The sequence below is a fragment of the Danio rerio genome, chromosome 21 (assembly GCF_052040795.2).
Source record: "Danio rerio strain M-AB ecotype USA chromosome 21, GRCz13ab, whole genome shotgun sequence".
NCBI classification, from domain to species: Eukaryota; Metazoa; Chordata; class Actinopteri; order Cypriniformes; family Danionidae; genus Danio; species Danio rerio.
The window spans coordinates 14,368,473-14,393,757 of NC_141041.1; the positions used below are offsets into that span (position 1 = coordinate 14,368,473).

At 35.8% G+C, this 25,285-nt stretch overlaps 1 protein-coding gene across 50 annotated transcripts in view; it reads left to right on the forward strand.

The window, feature by feature from the left end:
• sptan1 (spectrin alpha, non-erythrocytic 1) overlaps nt 1-25,285 on the forward strand; it is a 67,561-nt gene that overhangs the window by 21,986 nt on the left and 20,290 nt on the right. For 6 of the 50 annotated variants that reach the window (XM_087299680.1, XM_087299693.1, XM_087299700.1 and 3 more), the window contains exons 15-41: nt 96-277; nt 377-620; nt 754-876; nt 1,010-1,227; nt 3,075-3,167; nt 3,266-3,400; nt 4,431-4,579; nt 8,856-9,054; nt 9,152-9,256; nt 10,967-10,999; nt 11,130-11,165; nt 11,394-11,441; nt 13,221-13,312; nt 13,463-13,607; nt 14,927-15,108; nt 15,393-15,492; nt 15,575-15,772; nt 15,868-16,014; nt 16,106-16,209; nt 17,497-17,659; nt 17,896-17,910; nt 20,671-20,802; nt 20,903-21,040; nt 22,531-22,635; nt 22,729-22,937; nt 23,841-23,961; nt 24,061-24,182. In XM_087299680.1, coding sequence (XP_087155806.1) covers nt 96-277; nt 377-620; nt 754-876; nt 1,010-1,227; nt 3,075-3,167; nt 3,266-3,400; nt 4,431-4,579; nt 8,856-9,054; nt 9,152-9,256; nt 10,967-10,999; nt 11,130-11,165; nt 11,394-11,441; nt 13,221-13,312; nt 13,463-13,607; nt 14,927-15,108; nt 15,393-15,492; nt 15,575-15,772; nt 15,868-16,014; nt 16,106-16,209; nt 17,497-17,659; nt 17,896-17,910; nt 20,671-20,802; nt 20,903-21,040; nt 22,531-22,635; nt 22,729-22,937; nt 23,841-23,961; nt 24,061-24,182 — 3,538 coding nt within the window. Of the gene's footprint in view, nt 1-95; nt 278-376; nt 621-753; nt 877-1,009; nt 1,228-3,074; nt 3,168-3,265; nt 3,401-4,430; nt 4,580-6,016; nt 6,077-8,855; nt 9,055-9,151; nt 9,257-10,966; nt 11,000-11,129; nt 11,166-11,393; nt 11,442-13,220; nt 13,313-13,462; nt 13,608-14,926; nt 15,109-15,392; nt 15,493-15,574; nt 15,773-15,867; nt 16,015-16,105; nt 16,210-17,496; nt 17,660-17,895; nt 17,911-20,670; nt 20,803-20,902; nt 21,041-22,530; nt 22,636-22,728; nt 22,938-23,840; nt 23,962-24,060; nt 24,183-25,285 lie in introns of all 50 variants that reach the window. The other 44 variants (XM_087299683.1, XM_087299698.1, XM_087299705.1 and 41 more) reach the window with 10 other exon arrangements.

Genomic DNA, 25,285 nt, shown 5'->3' on the forward strand with positions numbered 1-25,285 from the left:
AAGGTGTATAACCATTTAAACGTAAGTAAACAGTGAGTACATTTTCATATTTGGGTTAACTATACTTTTAACAGTATTACAATTTTTCCTTTCAGGGATTAAGTTGCGTGAAGCGAACCAGCAGCAGCAGTTCAATCGCAATGTGGAGGACATCGAGCTTTGGCTGTATGAGGTGGAGGGACATCTGGCCTCTGATGACTTTGGCAAAGACCTGACCAGCGTCCAGAATCTCCAGAAGAAACATGCTCTTCTAGAAGCTGACGTGGCCGCTCACCAGGTAACAATATTTGAAAGATTAACAAATTAACTGATATAAGAGTTCCTATTTTGTTTTCGAAATATCTTAACTGACTGCTTGTTCCTCTTCTCTTGACAGGACCGTATTGATGGCATTACCATCCAGGCCAGGCAGTTCCAAGATGCCGGCCATTTTGATGCTGATAACATCCGGAAAAAACAAGAGGCTCTAGTGGCACGTTATGAGGCCCTGAAGGAGCCCATGGCTGCCCGCAAACAGAAGCTGTCCGACTCTCTGCGCCTTCAGCAACTTTTTAGGGATGTAGAAGATGAGGAGACCTGGATCAGAGAGAAGGAACCCATTGCTTCCTCCACCAACAGAGGTCAGTCTGATTAAAGGATTATTATTATTATTATTATTACACATTATAAATTAAAGTTGATGTTCTACAGACTATCAAAAATCACTATAACCTGTTAATATTTATAAAATGATGATTTTTAATGTCCTGTCAGGAAAAGACCTTATTGGGGTCCAAAACCTTCTGAAGAAACACCAGGCTCTGCAGGCAGAAATCTCTGGCCACGAACCCCGAATCAAGGCTGTTACTCAGAAGGGGGAGGCCATGATTGATGAAGGTACAATTTAATTCTTCCATTTTCAAGACATTGGCTTTGTAATATGCATTGTTTCAGGTTTTAAAAAGTAGTTATTCTTCAAAGTAGAAACATGATAAAAAAAAAATAATAATAATTTTCCCCCAAATTTCAGGTCACTTTGCAGGGGAGGATGTGAAGGCTAAACTACAAGAGCTGCACAACCGCTGGGACGGGCTGAAAGGAAAAGCAGCCCAGCGTAGACAGGATCTGGAGGACTCTCTCCAGGCTCAGCAGTACTTTGCTGATGCCAACGAGGCCGAGTCCTGGATGAGGGAGAAGGAGCCCATTGTAGGAAGCCCTGACTACGGCAAAGATGAGGACTCTGCTGAGGTAAACAACAAGACGACTGGATGCTATCCAGAGTGGGCTACTTTTGGGTTTATAGGAGTAAAATTAGTTTCAGATTTGAGCAAAACATGCAACGTTTTATGAAAGTAGTCCACAGGGTTCATACGGTCGTGGAAAACCTGGAAAAGTCATGGAAATTAGTTATTAAATATCTGTATACTTGAATTAGGACTTGAATCTGACATTACCATATTTAGTATATCTGAGATATATACATATATATGCTATGTATATATATATATATATATATATATACATAGCAATGTAAATACAATTTCACTAGATGATTTAACAGGTTTATTTGGATTGATTGGGGGGATTTTGTAAAAGAGTGAATCTCGAATAATATATAACAAATAAATTTCAATCATAGGTAAAAAAATATGGTAAAGATAAAAGTGCATTATAGTTTCAGGTATTCACTATTTGGAGTCTGCATAGTCTTCATTGTATATTATTTAATCTTTATTAAAGTTATAAAACATTTCCTGTGATTGGATGTTTTAAACTCTGAAATATTGAAATGTTCACAGTCACAGGCCTTAAAGGAACAGCTCACTCAAAGATTCAAATTTACTCACTATTTACTCAAACTTTACTTGATTCAATACTGTAGGAGTTATTAAGTTGTCTTCTTTTTGTGTTCATTTAAAAAAAAAAAGGCAACTAATAAATGTTTGAAACAAGTGTAGGGTGTAATGAAAATGGTAAGTCATGTTTGGGTAAACTGTCTCTTTAAAAATGCTTGCAGATGATAAACTTTTACTCCATTATGATTAAAGTCTATATTAAACTATAATCCCAATATTGCATATCCTGCGATGTGACTATTGCGGATACACGCATTGCAATATCGATGCTGAAACGATATATTGTGCAGCCCTAGCTTGAATATAGGTTAGTTGTCTTTAATTATTTTCTGTCCCTGGCCATAAACTTGCTCTCACATTGTTAGTGCTGTTTAAGCATTATCAAAATCAATTTTACATGGGTATAAAAACAAATTCAAACTAAATATGCTGTTTTATGTTTTATGATTTGCTGTAATAAATTTGAACGTCATTGTTTTTCTTATTATTTACCATGTATACGTAGACATTACATGAAACAGTAGGTCGTGAAGATTTAATTGAAAGTTCTGGAAAAGTCATGAACTTTAGTAGTAAAAATGTGAATGAACACTGAATCCAGTTACTGGGTATAGTAACTGAAAGCAATCCAGTTGTGGTGTGTGCTTTTATATAGCACGTCGAATACACAGCAAGATGTTTTAAAGGGATAGTTCACCCCAAAAAAGAAAGTTGTCACCATCTGCTCACCCTACATTTGTTTCAAACCGGTTTAAGTTTTTTTTCTGTTGAACACAAAATAAAATATCTTGAAGAATGTTGGAAACAAGAAGCCACTAGCTTTTGTAGTATTTTTTTTTTTTTGCCCCCATGAATGCACATGGCTGCATGCTTCCAACATTCTTCGAAATGTCTTGTTTAATCTTCAAACAAAAAAAAACAAAACCGGTTTAAAACAAATAGAGGGTAAACAAATAATGACAGTCTTCTTTTTTGGGTGAACTATCCCTTTAAAACATGTTACGGTGTATTAGAAATGCTATATAAAGCAAACATCACAACTGGATTACTTTTAGTAACTGTAACCAGTAACTTGATTAATTCACATAGTTTAGTAACTCATAAAGGATTGAAAACCACCTGATGAATTATCATTTTTTGTTGAAATACCCCATTAAATCCTGTTTTTTTTTTTTTTATTGAATCTCTTATGTTGTGGTTTCCTAAAAATGGACTCTGATATCTCATTATCATTAACAGGCTTTGCTGAAGAAGCATGAGGCTCTGATGTCTGATTTGAGTGCATATGGCAGCAGCATCCAGGCCTTGAAAGAAGAAGCTCAGGCCTGCAGAGTAAGACCACATAACAACACTATTGCACAAAGACCAGCAAATAACAGACAACATGTGCCTTTTACATTAATGAAACCTGCTCCTTTTTTCATCGACAGCAACAAGTGGCCCCCACTGATGACGAGACTGGCAAGGAGCTGGTTCTGGCTCTGTACGACTACCAGGAGAAGAGTCCACGTGAGGTCACCATGAAGAAGGGAGACATCCTCACTCTGCTCAACAGCACCAACAAGGTGATTTATTAGGGCATGTGTTACTTATCAAGTGCAAATAACATTCATCTTTTAGTCTGAATCTGTACATTAATGGGAAATAGCAAATGGAATGGGATGAATGTAAAAGCAACAAATTGTATGACGTAATTTTAATAAATTATTATGATTTTGAAAATACACATGATCAGGTAGTACATATGAGATTTAGAATTGGCCGCTCAATAGGTACACATTTATTGAAAGTGGAAGAAATACCTATTTGTGACTTGCGTACAAATATCTTGACGATTAAACATATATTTTTATAGATTGTATATCATTTTAAATGATATTAGGTAAGGTTTTATTTAGGAAACAATTTAAGGGACGTTTAAAAAGGTGTCTTCAGGAGAGGTTTTAGAATATTTATCTCTGATCAAACTCAAAACAACATATGACTTTTTATCAGTGTTATTTAATATTTTATCAGTGTTTGTATGTTATCAGATTTTACTTGGTATATTTTATATTTTGTACATTGTTGTTATTATTTAATTTTTTTTAAATATTTTATCTGTTTTTAGATTTTATCATTTTTTATTTTGTGTATAGTTATTTTTATTTTGTGTTTAATTATTTCAATAGTTTTTTTTTATCAGTGTTTGTATATTTTATTTTGTACAATAACTGATTAAGAAACAGTTGTGATTGTAAATTATACATTTGTTGCCATGAATATAGCCAATGCTGCTGATATGGCATTAAAAGATAAATAAATAAATCCACCCGGTGTATGTTTTGTAATATGATTCCTCTCTCTGTTAAGTATTTTATTGGAAGATTTTTTATGAATTGTATGAAATAAAATGCAGAACATTTTAGAATTTTAATCCTATATTAATGTAAGAAAATCTGATGTAATCTAGCTTGTTTGTTTGTCTGTTTGAATGGGTTTTAATTTTGTTTATTATAATTGTCATATTCTAGATTATTTTAGTCTTGAAGATGAGGTTGCCAATAGGATTATATAAAAGCTATGTTATAATATGAATGGCTATCTTGTTCTCAGGACTGGTGGAAAGTGGAAGTGAACGACAGGCAGGGCTTTGTTCCCGCAGCGTACGTGAAAAAGTTGGACCCGACTCAATCTTCCTCTCGTGAAAATCTGCTGGACGAACAGGGCAGCATCGGTTTGCGACAGGATCAGATTGAGAACCAGTAAGAGTCATTCTGACTTCAGGGTTTTAATCAAAAGATTTGGGTGTGATTGATCACTTTGTTTAATATGCATTCGGGCTGTCAATGTACACAAAAAAAAATTTGGTCAGAAAAAAAATGTACAGGAATACATAAGATATTAACTCTTGAGTGCTGTTGGGGATGTTTTCATCCACTCTGGGGTGATTTTGAGTCTTAATTTGGCCACAACTTTCTCTGTCCCAGCAAATGGAATGAGTTTTGTTGGAAAAAAAAAATTTTTTACACACATTTAAGGAAAATGCTTTGAAATTTTTCAAAAACAACAATACATGCAAATTTACTACCCATTCATTATGTTTGTGGCAGTTTTTTTGCCCCATTGACTTCCATTATAATCACATATTTTGATTGCAAAGTCATGACACCATATTATTAAGTTATTCTTGATTGTTGGTGGTTTTCCCAATTGGGACGAGGTTAAATTTTGTCGTTTTTGCTGCTGATCAACAGTTGCAGTGCAAAAAAAAATTAGTTTCTGGCTTGTATATGGAGTTATATGGAGTATAGTGTGTTTGTGTGTGTGTGTGTGTGTGTGTGTGTGTGTGTGTGTGTGTGTGTGTGTGTGTGTGTGTGTGTGTGTGTGTGTGTGTGTGTGTGTGTGTGTGTGTGTGTGTGTGTGTGTGTGTGTGTGTGTGTGTGTGTGTGTGAGAGAGAGACCTCTTTGCGCACTTTCTTTAAATGTCTGAGAAAAACAAAATAAGCAGCTCAACTCTCATAACATGGTAAACAGTATGTGTATTTATGCACACACACTATAATTTGTTTTTATACTCTATAGAACTTTTATACTATAAAAACCAGAAACTTTTTTTGCCCAGGCCTATCTAAAGGGTTAATGGTACAAATTGGTCCTTTTCCCAACAGAGAAAACCACCAAATATCAAGAATGCATGATTAAATGCTGTCATGGCTTTGCGATCAAAAATGTCATTATAATGGAGGTCAATGGGGCCGAAAGGGTAGTCCATTTGAACAACACACAAGGGTTAAAATATTTTGATGTTAAAGTCAATTATATATCATAATATTACTGTTTTGATTGCATTTTAAATAAAATCAGTTGCCATACTTGTTGAAAAAAGCTACTAATTTACTTCCACTGCATATATATATATATAGGCTAACCATTTTTTAATGGACTAACAGCCCTTATGTGATCATTTATTTGTAGCAATTTTTCTACCTAACGACTCTCATTCCAACAGAATCATGTCTTTTTAACAATCCTTGCATCTTTATTCTTCCTGTAGCTCAAAAAAAGGCATCTGTGTAAAACTAACTTTTAATAATATCTCTGACCCCTCGTTACTCCTCCTTTTTTCTTTTCTTTTCTTGTTTTTTTTTCTCTCTTAATTGAAATGCTTGCATGTGTCTGCTTGACCTGCCCTGTGGCAGGACTGCGGCCACCAAGGAGGTGTGCAGCGTGTCTATGCGCATGAAGCAGGTGGAGGAACTGTGAGTAGGCCCGACCTATGTCATTCATTTGATCCAAGAAGCCTCCATTGTCGCAAGCACTCAATCCTCTCATCCATCTATGGCTTTTCTATCACTTCATATCATTCTATCCTTCTTGTCTCCATCCATCAGTCTGCTCTCTCAGTTCACATTAACTCTTCTATTCCATCAAAGGATAGAAGCTCATCCTGCTCTTCTCAAGATGTGGTCATTCCCTGCTGCTGCTCTTCATAGAACTGCTGTCACGTTTTTAAATCTGCATTTTTATTTTGCCTGCTGATTCAGCCGATTGTTATGCCAGTAGTCGAACCCTTGTTTGTGTTCCCAACTCATGTTTGCTTTTGCAGAGGGATTTCCAGGTCATTTGTTAAAGGAACGCTCCACTTTTAATTTAATGGTCATTTTACAAGTCACCTAGAGTTGAGTTTTAATGGTTTTGACTCCATTTAACCTACCATCAGGTCTGGCAGTAGCAATTTTAGCTTAGCTTAGCATAAATCACTAAATCAGATTAGACCATTAGCATCTTGCTCTAACAATTTAAAAAAAGATTTTAAACAATTTTCCTATCTAAAGCTTAGCTTGTAGTTACATTGTTTACTAAGACTGATTGATAATGAAAAGTTGGTAGTTTTTTAGCTTGATGTGGCTAGGAACTATACTCTCGTTCCGGCATAATAAGGAACTTTGCTGCTGTACCATGGCTGCAGCAAGTGCAATGGAAATACGCAGCAGCACTTGAAAATAGGTCCCCAGCTAGTAGGGGTGTCAAATCGAAATCGATCGAAATTTATGGTCAATTTCGATTATCAAATTAAAAAATAGAATCGTCGATGCTGCCACGCCCCAATGTCACGTCAGCTTGGCTTGCCAAGCGGGAAAAAAACAGGCTTGTTGAAGTGCTTGTTAAACTGCAGAAGCAGGAGACCCGTCGACAGAACTTAAACCCTCTCCTCTTTCAATGAAGTCGCCGGTGTGTAAGCATTTTGGATTTCCAGTGAGTTATGTTGACAACGTTCGTGTTGTCGACAAAAAAAAAACACAGTTTTGCAAGCTCTGCTATGTACGTATTACGTACGGTTCGTCCGATAGACAACAGCGGCATCGCGATCCTCCGCCCGCCCCCGTTGCAAATCCGCTCGCGAAAAGTACACACTCGGGCCCTGTTTACACTGTCTTTGTTTTTAAATGGCATTTTAGAACGACAACGATTTGATATCCACAGTGGCGTGTGGCATTTCTGAGCAGCCCTCCTTCCTCTCTACCTCTGAAAATGCACATCACGTGAAAACAAAGACACAGACGCACACACACTGTATTGCGCTCGAGACAGCAGGTCAAGGCAGTCAGAGGACTGCTTCAATCTTTCACTCACTTGTACTTAGTCATTTTAGCGAACACCTCAGATACTGTTGGCTGGTTCCTGTTGGTTGTGCGTCTTTTTTACCGACGCCATTATAACGACACAGATCACTGCCTATTCACGAGTCCCGCAGAATAAGTGATTGAAAGGTGGTAATTATGTGTGTATCTTGCCTTTATTCATTTACTGTATGATTTGTTTATGGGTAAAACAAAGACCATGCAGGTCAGGTAGTTTAAATGGTAGGCTACAAATAATTAATTGGTCATTAATTAATTAATTATTCATAATCGAAAATCGAATCGAATCGTGCCTTTAGAATCGAAAATGTAATCGAATCGAGGATTTGGAGGATCGTGACACCCTTACCAGCTAGGTAAAAGCACTACATAATATCATTGCACCTGTTGCAGCCATGGTACAGCATTAAAGTTCCGTATCATGCCAGAATGAAAGTACAGTTCCTTTACATCAGTGGTTCATAACCGGTGGGGTGCGGACACTCTCGCGGGGGGGTAAATTAAGTGATGGTCAATTGTCATCTCTCTTGGTCGTCAGGTCATGGGATGTATGTTGCTCTGTATTCAAATGTTATAAATTCAAAAACACCACATTTTGAATTTTTAAATGCAGTATGTCAATTTAGTTTATTTGTGTGTGCTGTGCTCATTGACTAGAAAACTGCGCTCATTTGTTTGATTTCTCCTCGAGAAGCAGTGTAAGCCTCAAAAATTTAAGGTCCTTGCTGTTGCTGAGTCCGTAACTGTCAAATTCGTTTTTTCACATTAGTCATTTGGTGGCCCACAATTGTCAAAAACACCCCTCAAAATATTTTCTACGGATGCGAAAAAATGCTGAAAATCGAACCATCCAATTAAATTTTTTTGACAGATGGAAGTTGCAGAGGCTGCAAACATATAAACCGTGAGTTCATATTTAGTATGTATATATATATAAAACGAATAAACTAGTCAGAATATAGGATACCAATAACTCTTTGCTTTAGTTTTTGTAAAACACACGCAGGCCCCAACTGCAATAAACCAGCTTTGGGGGGACCCAGCTTGCAAAAGGTTGAGAACACCTGCTTTACATAATGACCTAAAATAAACAACGACTTTTTATTTTCCTTATTTCTTAGTACATAATGTAACTACAGAAGAGTCAAGCTTTAAATGGGACAATTATCGAAACTTATTTTGAATGAGATGCTAATGGTCTAATCCGTTTTAATGATTTATGCTAAGCTAAGCTAAAAGTGACCCACCAGATATTGAGATCAGCTGAATAGATTTAAAAATGGTTAAACTCAACTCTTTAACTCTAATGGGGTTGAAAAATGAGCCAAAAAAAGCATGGAGTGTTTCTTTAATATGTGAGTATTTCTCTATTCATCCCTCTTTCCTTTTTTAACAGGTATGGTACACTGCTAGAGTTGGGAGAGAAGAGGAAGGACATGCTGGAGAAGAGCTGCAAGAAGTTCATGCTTTTCCGTGAGGCGAACGAGCTGCAGCAGTGGATCAATGAGAAAGAGTCTGCGCTTACTAACGAGGAGGTGGGATCTGACCTGGAGCAGGTGGAAGTGCTGCAGAAGAAGTTTGATGACTTCCAGAAGGTATGTTTCTTTTATAGATCTGTGACGTGGCCTACTATTAAGTTAAAACAAATGTTGCCCGAGTTTAAACACTTGTATTTTGTTTATTGTTTACCAGGATCTGAAAGCAAATGAGTCTCGGCTGAGGGACATAAACAAGGTGGCGTCTGAGCTGGAGTCTGAAGGTCTGATGGCAGAAGAGGCTCCTGTGGTTCAGGCCCAGGTGTGAAAAAAACAACAATACACCGTTAAACACACAATTTTGATAAAAAGTTTGGGGTCGCTAAGATTTTTGTTTGTTTATTTTTTTTAGTTTGTCATGGGGGCCAGTTCATGAAAAGCATGTTAAATGAGGGGCTGGAGACATATGACTTGTAGTATGAGTTAGCATAATAGCTTAGAAATGTTACGATCCTCCCCTGCCGTCCAAAGCCACGCCTCCTTCAGTCATGAACCCGCAAATGCGCACTGATAAGATATAACACTAGATCGTGCCATTCACCTGTTCGAAAACTCTAAGGACACGCAAACTTTATCAAGCATAGTTGTTGATAGACCAGCGGGTGCAGGAGTTTTATATTTCCTCAAAACTGAGTCACAGGCTGTCACTGGTCAAAAATAACTGAATGTGTGAATATAAATCAAATTTCACCTCAGTAAAGCTGGTTAGGCGGAAGAGCACATTTACTAATGATTTGTATTAAACTAAATAAAAATTAGATCGCAAAAAAAAAAGTGCTAAAAACAGAAATATCCTGTTATATTTTTTACATTACACTTATGTTTACATTATCAATTTAACAAATGACTTTTCGTTTTCAATTGTGCTCGCTGATCCTCGTAATTTTCAGCTCCTTTTACACTTGAACAACTAAACGATTGCTTAGGTCTGTATAACCGACTATATTATCGATGCTGGAAAAGGTACTCCATGAACTTGAAAATAGCCAATCTTTTGCCGGTCGTTTTCAGTGGCTGAACAACACCACCGTGCATTTAAACCCATTCATTATAAAGAACACCGTATACAAGCTTTACGTGACTAAAATTGTTTTAAAACAGACCTGTCTAAAAGTAATATTTCAGCCGTGGTGTCACCCTTCAGATCGTTGTTTTGAACTGCATAACATCATTTCCCTCCAGCATGCAAAAGTAACTTCGATATTCAGGGTTTAGAAAAGTTTTGATTCTGCAATTTTGGCAGAAGCACTTTGAGAAACTAATTTTTTTTTCATGCATACAAGGCCACGATTGTCTTTAAGAAAAAAGTTGAGGTTGATGCAGAGTTTGCCAGATGACGTCTCTCTGTCAGCGTGCTTTATGTGTTCGTGAGAGTGACGTATCTGTGTGCTTCAAAGAGGCTGCGCAAAAATTCAAATTGAAATTTGTTTACAGACAGTTTGAGATAACTCATAATTGAGTTATTTGTCGGTCTGACAAGATTTAATTGGATGAAGTTTATTTTAGTTTTATGCCTTATCCAGAATATAAAATTACATGTAAATATATTTAGATCATTAACTTTAATCATTACTATTGGAATGTGAAGAGACTTTCAGCCAGCACAACAAAACGTTTCAATTACCTACTGCACCTTTAACAAATAAATGTACGTATAAGAGATATGAATACAACAAATCTTACCAACCCCCAATTTTTTCTATAGCACACATCATGTTTTCGAATTTATGCAGTCATTTCACTCATGAATTTTATGTTTACATTGAAATGTAGGAGAATATAGAGTAGTCAACATTTGAACTGAAATGAAAGCTTGTGGTCCACTTCAAATGTCGACTACTGTATATAAAATTAACACTTTTATTCCTGAATGATGAGCATTATTGTTATGGAGATCTTACCTGTTATTTTTTCCCTTTCTCCCTTCAACCCTCCATTCCCTCATCCCACAATCCCTTCATCCCACCATCAGCAAGTAGAGGTGCTGGGCTCAGCTCCTGGCAAGGTCACTATTGTTTAATGTCATTCATGTCGTCTCTTCAAGATCATCTGCATGCCTGCATGAAACAAACACAAATATTGTGATTTATTTATTTTTTGACTTGTACTAATTATTATTATATTTTATTTTGCAGGATGAAGCAGACTCCAAAGGTGCATCTCCATGGAAGGTAATATAGCTTAACGTTTCTCTCATTCTCATATTATTCCCATGATCTAATCTTGGTTTCAATTTAGTCATTTGGGTATTGTTTAACCTTTATGTCATCCACAGTGGTTTTTGGTGACTCAAAATGACAAAAACAATCTGGTTCTTTTATTCATAGTGACACACTCTTGACTGGTGTCTTCTGTTCTTTTCCTACTCTCTGTCTGTTAATTTATCCAACTCAATATAGTCTGTTCGCTTGGCTGTTCAAACAACGGCCAACTTTAATACTATCAAGGTAAGATTCTAGGATCTTCGTATCCGTCTTTAGACCTTCCCTCAACCCAACCCACTAAATCCTGCATTGTGCCTTTTGTACCTGGAGGACTAACTCATCGTGGTGTTCTTGTATTGGGGTTCCCTGTGTCCCATCACTGAACCATCGGCTGTGCAGTTGCATCCGCTTTATTTCCATTCACAAGTCCTTGTTGAGCATTTGAATTAACTCCTTTGTGTCTTGATGTTTTGGTGGTGGTCAAACAGAAATTCCAGAATGCATTATTTAACGCTTCTTTTTCAGTTTATGGCCGATGCATCCACCAACGATTTTATTTTGTCTAACTTTCATCACTCATCCCACATGCTTAAATGTTGTAGACGTTCTGTTTGTGTTGCTTATTTAGGGCTGGGTGGTATGACCAAAGTTCTACTTTACGGTGTTAGTCATCTGATTTTAAGGGATATTTTTATGTTGTATTTACCTAATTGGGTTGTTAAATCTTAGAAAAGCAACAAAAAGAGCAATAATAATAAATAAACATTAATAATTCAGAATGGAAAGAATGTTTTTTTTTTTCTTAAATTTTGACCTTCTTATATAGGCAAATGTTTTATACTATTAAAACTATAAAATATGGTATTTTTGCCAATATTAAAAAACTCTCTTTATCTGAGCTAATGCCGATTATATTTTCTGATTGTGTTTTTCAGAAGTGGTAATTTACAAGCTCAGGTTTGAGATTTTTTTTTATTCCCTGTATGTGAAATGCCTTTACAGCTCCGGCTGCAAGAGCATCAAAAGTCGCGACATTGATCTCATATTTAAAAGGGCCATTGCAGCATATCAGCAAATTACTTACATTCCCGCATAAAAACATGCCTTTTAGTGTGAAAATGTTCCAAGCTTTTTAGAGCTGCACAATTAATCGAAAAAAGATCTTGATTCGACCCCCCTAGACGATCTTAATCCAGCATTTCTATGATTCTGCCAATCATATTTTAAGGAGCAAAGGCAGCTGCACAAGTCTTCACACTGTTTTACATACGTTGCTCTTTGCAACGTGGACACCTCTAAATGGTGTTGAAAGAGTCACATACTGTTTATCAGCAATAATTCACCCAAAAATGTAATTTGTGTCTTCATATTCCCTGACAAACATATCAAACAAGACTAAACAATTCATGATATAACTTAAAATTGTGTATTTGTACTTTAATTTTTCTAGCCTAATGTGAATCGGTCATGTTATCAGTCATGCATTAGGACCTGGGGGAAAGTGTTAGTCGGCAGAGGCTGAGGCACTATAAAATTGACTGTTTAACTTGCAGAGCAATATTGCACACAGAGTTATTCTGTACTCGCGTTCGCAGGTACAAGTCTAATCAAATAGTTACTCTAGATCACTTTGAGTTCTCCAACCAACGCTTCCCTTAGTCTCATAAGCAGCATCTTCCACGTGAGTTAGCCACACCCACTTCATATAACAGTATATTAGAAAAAATTAATTACAGTTTAAAATTTATTCCACTGTAGCGATTATATACCGTCACACCTCCCAGCCCTACACTCGTTCATACTTTAGTTCTTTCTGCTGGTATGAAGAGCAAAGTATGACGCAAATGATTTAGAAACATTTCTGTAGTGCTTTAGAATAATGTATTGGCTGTATGTTGCTAAACGTGGTTTGCTTGTTTTATCACTCAAGGCGTGGCTTCATGGAGGCAAATCTGCAGTCAGAAACCATGCCAAAAATATGACATATAATCTGGGTATTAATGCTTTTGCGTTTGCATGTAGGAGCTGAACAACCGCTGGAGGTCTCTGCAGCAGCTGGCTGAAGACCGAAGCAACATGCTGGGCAGTGCTCACGAAGTTCAGAGGTTCCACAGGTATATATGCGCAACTGATACAAACAGATAAAGACTGTTTTACATATTTTTATTAATGTGATGGTTTTACTTGGATCAAATGAGTCACGTGGAGATCAGAGGTATCCAGTGTGTGATTCTATTTATTTATTTTATTTAATTTTTTTACAGAGATGCAGATGAGACCAAGGAGTGGATCGAAGAGAAGAACCAAGCCCTGAACACTGATAACTATGGCCATGACCTCGCCAGCGTGCAGGCTCTGCAGCGCAAGCATGAAGGATTTGAGAGAGATCTAGCCGCTTTAGGAGACAAGGTGAAGAGTTAATAGGGTATATGCCAAAGTATGCTAAAGGACTTTTAATTCGTCAGTAACCTGGGTTAAGCACTTCTATTGAACTGTATGCCATTGCAAAATCGGCGCATTTAAGGTCTGTTTTCTTTCAAAATCAGCGCTCTCCACTGGCTGAGTGATATCCGATATCAAGTGGGTCTCAGACTGTACAAGAAGCACTGCTCTAAATTAAAATTTTCCCTGCCATGTCTTTAAAATATGAACATTATTTTACCCCAGTATATTCAATGGAGCTTCTGCACTAGCCTGCCGATTCTGATGGGCGTGTGCGAGTAAAAGACCTTATGTCTCGTTTTACGCTTAAGCAAAAAAAATTTATGCCAAAGTCTATTTAACTGATTGTATTTTGATTAATTATAGCATTGATGCTGTACAAGGAACCATATAAAAAGGATAAAAAGTCACATTAACCGTTCACCGGAAGTTTATCAGTATGGGAAGAGGCACAAGCTCTGCATATACCCTATTGTTGGATTACTTTGTAGTTTCTTGCTTTATTCCTTGTAAAACATCTGCTAAATATGTTGGTCAACTTTAAAACTTTAATGACGCAGACTGATTAGGTTCTTTATCTTCATTTGTGTTCCAAACATGAACATTTTAGATGAAATCTGAGAGTTCTCTCATCCTCCATATAGAGCAATGGTCCCCAGAGTTCAGAAAAGGAACCAGTAGCTAAACTGTTATCATGTTTACATTTGTTCACCAATTATCTTCTCTTTCATGTCAGGTCAGAGTTCTTTTTCTATGGGCAGTATATCATGTTGTCATTAAAGTCAGCAGCTCAACGCACAAACGCTGTATAGTATATAGTATAATGTTTATAGTAAAAGCACACTCTTATCTGATATGAAAAACCTAATTGAACAAAGTCATTTTTACAGTTATTTTGGTGCACAAAAACTTTTTGAGCTTCGTATAATTACAGTTGAAGCACTGAATTTACATGTTTCGGTAATGTTTTTTGGTTTCTTTTCTGGACTTTGAACGTCTCCGGACATTTTCTGTACATGGAGAATGAAAAACTCTCTGATTTCATATAAAATATGAATGAAGATTTCAGAATTGAAAAGACATGAGACAACTTAAAGACGATCTAAATGGTTTTGGTGATATAACTAATCTAACCCTCCACCAGCTCCACTTGTCTAAGTCTTCTATGGGATTTAGTATGACTATCCAAAGGCAGTGTCTTTTGGGAATAGTCTGCAGCAGCTTAGCAGAGCAAAAACTATTCAGAGAGCTGTCATGTTTGAAATACCATTTCCCCTCTGTGGCAGGTGAATTCTCTTGGTGAGACTGCAGAGCGTCTGATTCAATCTCATCCTGAGGCTGTGGATGACATCCAGGAGAAGTGCACCGAGCTAAACACAGCATGGAGCAGCCTGGTGGGTCGTGCAGACCAGCGCAAAGAAAAACTGGGCAACTCCCATGACCTGCAGCGCTTCCTCAGTGACTTCAGGTAGAGAAACGAGATGGAAAATGCAAAAACCAACAACTTAATAATATAGAACAGGGGTGTCCAAACTCGGTCTGGAGGGCCGGTGTCCTGCATAGTTTAGCTCCAACTTCCTTTAACACACTTGCTTGTGAATTTTTAGTATACCTAGAAAGAGCTCGATTAGCTGGTTCAGGTGTGTTTAATTGGGGTTAGAACTCAAATATGCAGGACACCCGCCCTTCAGAACAGAGTTTGGACACCCCTGATATAGAAGATACTTAACAAATCTGTTCTCTCTCCTTCAGAGATCTCATGTCTTGGATCAATGGAATCAGGGGACTTGTGTCTTCCGATGAGCTGGCCAAGGATGTTACTGGTGCTGAAGCCCTGTTGGAGAGACATCAGGTGCGTAAAAACACCTATACAGCATTGCAGAAGAGTTTTCCTTAACATCTTTTTAATACACTGACATGTTCACATTGTGTAGGAACACCGCACTGAGATCGACGCTCGTGCAGGAACCTTCCTGGCTTTTGAGCAGTTTGGACAGCAGCTGCTCGCTCGTGGGCATTACGCAAGCCCTGAGATCAAACAGAAGCTGGAGGCTCTTGACCGGGAGCGTGCTGACCTGGAGAAGGCCTGGGTTCAGCGCAGGATGATGCTGGACCAGTGCCTGGAGCTGCAGGTCAACAGAAACCCTTGAGTACATCTCATACAACTCTTGGATGTTTGAAGATGTTTCCCTCAAATGATGCCATGTTCCTTTTTTGTCTCCCTCAGTTGTTTAACCGTGACTGTGAGCAGGCTGAGAACTGGATGGCTGCCCGCGAAGCCTTCTTAGCCAGCGATGACAAGGGAGATTCTCTGGACAGTGTGGAGGCGCTCATTAAGAAACACGAGGACTTTGATAAGGCTATCAATGTGCAGGTCAGACGATCATATGATCAAGTTCTAAATCTTTGAATTGTTTGAATGTTTTTATTCAGAACTAATCAATTCAATTCATGAATTCTCACAGGAAGAAAAGATTGCTGCACTGCAGTCTTTTGCTGACCAGCTCATCAGCGCTGACCACTATGCCAAGCCTGAGATCTTCAAACGACGCAGTGAGGTCTTGGACAGGTCAGTGTTCTCTTTTTTTTCCTGCTTAGATTGAGTAAATAGGTTGACATTTGGGGTTTGAGCTTATGTTTGAACTTACATTTTAAGCCAAGTTAAGGTTTGAGTTAATGTTTGTGAATACGTTTGGGTTGATGTTTGAGCTCACGTTCTAGGCAAAAGTAAGATTTGGGGTTAACGTTTGACGTTAACATTTTTGATCTTACGTTAGAGCAACGTAGATCTTGCCTTGATCTTACCTTAACATGTTTGATCTTACGTTAGAGCTTACATTTTAGGCAAAAGTAAGGTTTTGGGTTTACATTTGAGCTTACGTTTCAGACAGGTAATATTTAAGGGTAACGTTCGAGCTTGCGTTTTACACAAAGGTAAGATTTAAGGTTAACGTTCGAGCTTACATTTTAGGCAAAGGTAAGGTTTGGGGTTTACATTTGAGCTTACATTCAAACATGCGTTTTAGGAAAAGGTCAAGTTTGGGGTTAACGTTTGGAGTTTATGTTTGAGCTTGCATTTTAGGCAAAGGTAAGGTTTGGGGTTTACAATTGAGCTTATTTTTGAGCTAACATTCAGGCTTGCGTTTTAGGCAAAGGTAAAGTTTAGGGTTAACGTTTGGAGTTTATATTTGAACTTACGTTTGAGCTTGCATTTTAGGCAAAGGTAAGGTTTGGGGTTTACATTTGAGCTTTCATTCAGGCTTACGTTTTAGGCAAAGGTAAAGTTTGGGGTTAACGTTTGCGAATAACGTTTGGAGTTTATGTTTAAGCTTGCATTTTAGGCAAAGGTAAGGTTTGGGGTTTACAATTGAGCTTATTTTTGAGCTAACATTCAGGCTTACGTTTTAGGCAAAGGTAAGGTTTGGGGTTTACGTTTGAGGTTACATTTTAGACAAAGGTAAGATTTAAGATTAACGTTTGAGCTTAATTTCGAGCTTCTGTTCAAGGTTGAGGCAGAGGTAAGTTTTGAGTTAATGTTTGGGGTTAACGTTTGAGCTTGACTTCGAGCTTAAGGTTGTGTTAATCTTTGGGGTTAACGTTCGAGCTTAAGATTAAGTTCTTATTGGGGTTAACGTTCGAGCTTCTGATCAAGCTTAAGGTTCGGTAGAGGTAAGGTTTGAGTCAATGTTTGGGGTTAACGTTTGAGCTTAAGGTTGAGTTAATGTTTTGGGTTAAAGTTTGAGCTTCTTCTGTTCAAGCTTTAGGTTGAAGCAGAGGTAGGGTTTTAGTTCATTTTCAGTTTGGGTTAGACTTAAGTTAAAATGAAGTTAAAACAAGTTTTGCTACTGACCTCCAGGTGGCTCCGCCTCAAGGCTCAGATGATTGAGAAACGCTCCAAGCTTGGCGAGTCACAGACTCTACAGCAGTTCAGCAGAGACGTTGACGAGATCGAAGCTTGGATCAGTGAGAAACTCCAGACCGCCACAGACGAGTCTTACAAAGACCCCACCAACATCCAGGTAACATCACACTTCAGACATCAGACTTAAATTATATATATATGTCAACTTTTTTTTGCAAAGATGCTAAGGTTCTAATGGTGAATATCCCGCTTAAGTCTAAAATTGTAAGTCTTTTAATGCCATAATACATTTCTGTTTTTCTTGATATCCCCGTTTTAACCAACCCCAAGTGTTTTAATATAACGGAAATGAAACTGAACCTCTGTCTGTGTTCCCCCGTTGTTTGTTTCTAGCTGTCCAAGCTGCTGGTAAGTGCAGTAGTGTGTCCGAGCTAACTAACCCCAGTAGGTTCTCTCCACTTGTCCGTCATCTCATTGTTTTGTCTGTAAATGTGCATTTGAGTTTCGTCTATTATGTCTGGCTTTGTTTAGCATCATCAGTTGTTTGCCGTTGACCCCTTCCCGAACCCCAACGTTGCAGCGTTTAATTTTTAATTGCTGGGTGTGGCCTCCATTTTTTTTTTTTTTTTTTTTTTTTTTTTGAAGTTGGGATGTCTTGGTTTAAATTTGTTCCACAAGGAAAAGCTGAGCCTCTTAGAAAGAAGGATCTTAGAGCAAATTTAGACCATATTTTTGGCTGTTCAGAATAGCATTGCTGGTAACTGCATAATATTCTTTGCTTTATTTTATTTTTAAATAAAGTTTCAGGCATTATATTAGTATTATTATTAGTTATTAAATAAAAATTATTACTTATTTGTATTTTGTATATAAATGTATAAAGCCACTATTAATGTTAATATTTTTTATTTTACAGTGAAATAAATTATTGCAAATAAATAATGGAAATAACTATTTTTTAACTGTATTTATTAATTAGAACAAATACAGTAATTCTACAAATTAATTATTATTATTATTATTATTATTATAATTATTCTTATTGTTGTTTGATCTTGATAAATCTCATAAGTCACCCAGATATTACATGCAAACAGTTTAGATATTATGTCTGATATGCATGCTGCAGAACTAGAATCCATGTTATGGACTGCTATTAGCTATAAAAGTCTGCTATTCTGAACATCCTGTGTAAACCCAGTGAGAGAAGTCGGAGAGGTGCTTTCAAACAAGTAATTGTGCTTTGCTTTTTGTGGAGAACAGTAGTTTTTACATGTGCGCTACAGCCAGAATCCATATGCAACTTCAGAACCAGTAGTCCAGCTTTCTTTTGAGTGTGTAAGCAAATGCTTTTGATGAGCCGCTTGGAAGTGCTTTTTCCTTCTCTCCTTTTTTCTGGGTTTTAAAAATGTGGAACAAACTCAGACAAAACATCCCAACTCCTCTTAGGTTCTCCAAAATGTTCATTGTGTGCTGGATGATGTCCAGTTCATTTTTACTGAATGTTCCATCAGGCTTTGAATGTGTCCCACGTCACGTGTTTGGTCCTTGTTTGGTGGTTTGTAAATTCACAGTCACTTCACTTTTTTTGTGTGTGTTTTTTAATGTGATGTACGCATTTTATTTTTTATTGTAAAACAAATTCGACGTCAACTTTTCACTAAGGCATACAGCATAAATTCACACACATCAGTTACCATACGCACTTTCACTGTAACTGAGGTAACGGACAACACAACACAACACACAAGGCATAGGACGATATTGAATATTTTTTTGCTGCAGTAATTGCTGAAATGTATTACAATATATAGTATTATCACAAAATTGACATAAGCTGCAAAAAGTATTTTGTTAACAGTATAATAACAAAAAAACTCTACAGTTCCTAAACGTTTTCGTATGAAGGACCAAAAACCAATATCATTGATAGCTATGGACTCGAAATAAATAAACCAAACTATTTTAGAAGTATTAAAGTTGCCAGTATTTCATTACACAATATTAAATAAGAAATATCATAATTATATTAACTAATGCAGAATTACTTTTTAAATTACAACTTACTGCAATACAAACATAAGCAATCACAAATATAACAAAGTGGAGTTCAATGCTGAATACGCTAGCAAGCAGAATCTGCCTTCGCCTTGATTCGCTCACCAAAGTCTCTGCGTTATCCGAAATCTGTCGTATGTACATTTTAAACTAAATCAAATTAAGTTACACTATTTAAATTAAAACATTTAATTATAGTTACTTTTTGTAGGTTAACAACAAAACAAACTAAATAATACTTTAGTTAAAATAAATAGTTACATTAATAGTTAAAATAATAGTTACATTAAATTTTAAATAATAATTGGATGGTGGGCCAAATGAAGAGTTACATGAGCCATCTTTGGCCCGCAAACACTAATTATGGCATGTGTGCTCTATTGCATATAGATGCTTAGGGAACACATTTTCCGACCAATTAATTACTAAAAAATTATGAAGTACTATAGCTAAACCTTTACAATTAGGTCTCATTAATAAACAGTGTAATAACTAACATCAAACGAGAGAGAAAGCTGTATTTTGCCACATACTTTGTTTTTGACAGTTTAAAAGAATTCAGCTGATTATTATTATTATTATATATGTGTTATTAGCATTATTAGCGATTAGCTCCATTACAGCAGTCACAACTTTAAAAATGATTCATGAATAATTAACCAATGAATGAACATTTAAATGAGCATATTACATTGAATTAATTATAACCAATTTTTTTTTTATTTAAGTTTTATCATCAGTTTAGTTTGATTAACTAATAATACAGCTGTATTGTAAAGAAAGACGGATCGTTTCTAACATTAACAAACAATAGTCTATAAAGAGGTCTTTTAAGCATGTCATTGGATAGATTAACGTAAATAAACCGCCTACCGGGTGGTTTGGAGTTAAAAAGCGTACTAGAAGTTTAAATAAGATATCATTATTCACTTTGAAGTGCTCACGATAACAATACCATGCATGTTCATTATTGCAATATAGTGTATTTTTGAATATGAATAGACAATACATCTAGATATGAGAGCTATTGCATTTTTCACAGCTGCAGCAATGCATGACTTCACCGTGTGGCTCAGTTTTGCCATATTTCGCTTTTCCCGCCACTTTCAGAGCAAACACCAGAAACACCAGGCTTTTGAGGCTGAGCTACACGCTAACGCTGATCGTATCCGCGGAGTGATTGACACGGGCAATGCTCTCATCCAGAGAGGTGCCTGTGCTGGAAGTGAAGATGCTGTTAAGGTAACGCTTTCGGAGATTTTTCAGATATCGGGAGCGAGCTGGTGGTATTCGGTCCGTGCTCATTTTTGCTGTGGTCGTGCGTACATTGTTTTGTTTTCAGGCTCGTCTGAATGCTCTGGACGAGCAGTGGCAGTTCCTGGTCAACAAGTCTGCTGAGAAGAGTCAGAAACTGAAGGAGGCCAACAAACAGCAGAACTTCAACACTGGCATCAAGGACTTTGACTTCTGGTTGTCTGAGGTATTGATATGGGACTTATTAGCTACTTGGAATAGTTTGCATAATATTTATGATGAAGTATAATAGTGTTAGTTGATTTAATTATATTTATTAATGATAAGGGTTGTTATTGTTACTAGTTGGTAGGAACTTGTGTATGTAAAAATGTTTGTGTAATAATAATAATCATCATTATTTTTCTTATTATTAATTAATATTATATATCAATGATTATAGTATTATTAGATTATGTATTTATAACTGTTATTAATATAAATAATCAATTAATATAAATAATTTCATTATTGATAATAATTAATATAATAATATATCCCAATTAATTTGTATTGTTGAAATAATCATTTATAGTTTTATTATATAATAATGATTATTATTATTATGTAAATTATTATATTATTATTAGATTATTTATTAATAACTGTTGTCTTAAAATAATTGAACAATATTGTAAATAATAAACCAATTTTATAATTATTAATTACTATTATAATATATTGCATTACAACTAATTTGTATTATTGTTAAAATAATGATGATTAATATTTTTATGTAACAATAATAATCATAATAATCATAATAATTATTATTATTATCAATTAATATTATAATATATTGTATAACAACTAATTTGTATTGTTAAAATAATAACAATTATTATTATTCTATATCAGTAGTTATAGCATTATCAGATTATTTATTTAAAAACTTGTCATAAAATAATATAATAATAATATAAATAAGAAAACATATTTTATTATTAATAAAAATAGTTACTATTATAATATTTTATATTACAACCAATTTGTATTAATGTTAAAATAATAATGATGATGATGATTAATAGTTTTTATGATAATAATAATAACTATTATTATTATTAATATTATATCATTGTTAATAGTATTATCTGATTATGTATTAATGACTTGTCATAAAATAATTTTAGAAATAATTATTCCATTTTAATAATAATAATTATTACTATTATAATATAATGTATACCAACTTATTTGTATTGTTGTTATAATAATAATAATAATAATAATAATAATAATAATAGTAATAATAATAGCCTTATCTAATAATAATAATTATTGTTTTTTATAATAGTAATAATAATTATTATTATATATCAATGTTTATAGTATTATCATATCCATTAATACCTGTTGTCATAAAATAAATAATATAAATAATACATTTTATTAATAATAATAATAATTATTATTATTATTATATATTGTATCGCAACAAATTTGTATTATTGTTGAAATAAACTTTAATACAATTGATAATAAAATAATAATGTTTAATACAGAAGCTATTACTGTTATTACTGTTATAAATAATTATTATATTATTACTATAAATAATTATTATATTATTATTATAAATAATAATAATTAAAAATTCTCATGCAATTTCTTTAAAAGCTTTAACTGGAATAATTTCACTTAATTCTGGCATTTTGTTTTTTCCTGTTTTACTAGGTTGAGGCTCTTCTTGCCTCTGAGGATTATGGGAAAGATCTGGCTTCAGTCAACAATCTGCTGAAGAAGCACCAGCTGTTGGAGGCTGATATCTCTGCTCATGAGGTAAAACACCAAGCAGAAGCACACCCTGAGTATTCAATCTGTGCTTCACTGGGTTCTGGTCAAAGCTCATCTTCGTTGTCTTTGTTCTTGCAGGATCGTTTGAAGGATCTTAATGGCCAGGCTGACAGTCTGATGGCCAGCAACGCTTTCGACACATCTCAGGTCAAAGACAAGCGGGATGCCGTTAACGGACGCTTCGGCAAAATCAAGAGCATGGCAGCGGGACGGCGAGCCAAGCTGAACGAATCGCATCGTCTGCACCAGTTCTTCAGGGATCTGGACGATGAGGAGTCCTGGATTAAGTATGCTTTACGTCATTCAGATCACACACTTTAGTTTGAGAAGGTTGGGGAAGGGGGTTGTCAAACAAGTCAACTTCATTGGTGCCTTCACACTCACAGAAATATTTTTGCTGTTCTAACTTCTTATTTAAAAAGAGGTGGAATAATACAATTCATAAGTTTTTTTGTGTACGACTTAATTGTGTTATGTTCAATCGTCTTAAATTTGTAAAAACAATAAGTTAACTTAATCGACTTGTGTTGAGAAAACATTAAGAAACAGTGCAGTGTTCGTCGAGCATTATAATAAGAAGTATCTGCTTCCTTCAGAACATCATTCAGGGATGACATTAAACCTAATAATACAAATTTCTTTTTTCAAATTGCCGTACAGTAATGAAAGGAGTTTTGAATATCAATAATTTTCAAGATATCGTATCGAAGTTAAAAATTACAGTATAGGAAAAATTCCACTGGTGGAAATTTAGCTCTTTAAGTCTTTGATAAACAGGGAAAATCAGTGAACTTTAAAATTGACACAATATTACTAGTTTATAATAACATGGAAATACTGGGTGGGGGAATTATGTAAATTTTATAATGATGCTCAAAAACCATCACAAACAAAGGGGGATAGGGGAAATTAGCAAGTGTACGCAACTAAACATATCAATGTATGCAAACTGTACATCTATTTGAGCACTATTAATAAATTATATTAAATCAAACTATAGTTCTTGCACTTCTCATACGTCAAATACGAGCTCCAAAATGCCAGCCCTTCACCTTCTTTTTTTGTCCTTGGCTGATCACATGCCTGATATTCTCATCTAACAAATGTGAAAATCTCTGAACAAATCTCTGAAATGGTGTGACTGTCTGCTTATGAGGCTGTACACAGTCTAATTTATGGTCTTCCATCAGGGAAAAGAAGTTGTTGGTGAGCTCGGAGGACTACGGACGTGATTTGACAGGGGTGCAGAATCTGAGGAAGAAGCACAAGAGGCTGGAGGCTGAGCTGGGAGCACACGAGCCGGCCATTCAGGTCAGCAGATCAAGCCCAACTGACAAAAATAAAAAAAGGACTTACTGGAGTTTAGTGAAAGTTAAGAGAGTCTTAAACGCATGTTTTGTGGACTTGCAGTCTGTGTTGGAGACTGGGAAGAAGCTGTCTGACGACAACACCATTGGACAGGAGGAGATCCAGCAGAGACTGGCCCAGTTTGTGGAGCACTGGAGGGAGCTGAAGGATCTGGCTGCTGCACGGTGAGAACGCTTTTATATCATGCAGTTTTGAAAGTTAAAAAAGCAAGAATGCGTTCAATTGATCAGGAGTAACAGTAAAGATATTTTTTGGACTTCTCAAGGAATTCTGAAGAAAATACACTTCATTTTTCAGTATGTGTACTGGCCTAAGAATTTACTGTTGTTTTTTAAGGCAACTACATTGATTAAAGGATTAGTTCCACCAAATTAAAAAGTATTGTATTAATTACTCACCCTCATGTCGTTCCAATCCCTCAATACCTTTGTTCGTTTTTAGAAACAAATGAAGACATTTTAGATGAAATCCTGGAGCTCTCTGACCTTATATAGACAGCAATCGTCTTGATGTTTAAAGTTCAGAAAAGGAACCAAGAACTCTGTCAAAACTGTCCATGCAGCTTTAGTGGTTTATTTGTAATCTTCTTGTAAAGTGTGACATTAATCTAAGCAGTTTTCAGGTCCAAGCGCTATTTCAAACTGCATGGAGAGACTCAACAAATGGTAATAATAAACGTTTAAAAAGCGATGTAATACTTTGGAAAATCACAATCGCAATGTATACATCCATGCCTAATATCTGATGGCCAGAATGTGATTAATGTCTATAAATTATTAAAATATTGATGTCTGTGATACAGCAAGTCCTGAGACCATTTTGTGTACAACATGATATTAATTTTAATAATCACCTTAATGTGTGATGTGACCTAAAAGTGGTCATAAGCACATACTTTCTCAATTCAAATGAGTAGCGACTTGGATCCGGAAACAGTATTTCATACGTCAAGACTTAACAAGCGGATTATACGAAGCTCCAAGAACACTTTTGTGCACCAAAAAATATTTGTTTGGCTATATCGTCTCTGCCACGTCAGGCTGGGGTGTGCATTCACTACAGGCAGTATGACGTATTGCCATTAGAGTCATTTTTAAGTGAACTAATCCTTTAATGTTAGGTTCAGGGGTAGTACATACACTGTAAAAAATTTGACCTTAAATTCACAGTAAATTACTGGCTAATAATTGCATTACTTTCACAGTAAATTACTGTATGTAAATTCACAGTAAATTATTGTGAGGTAGTTCACAGTAATTTACTGTGG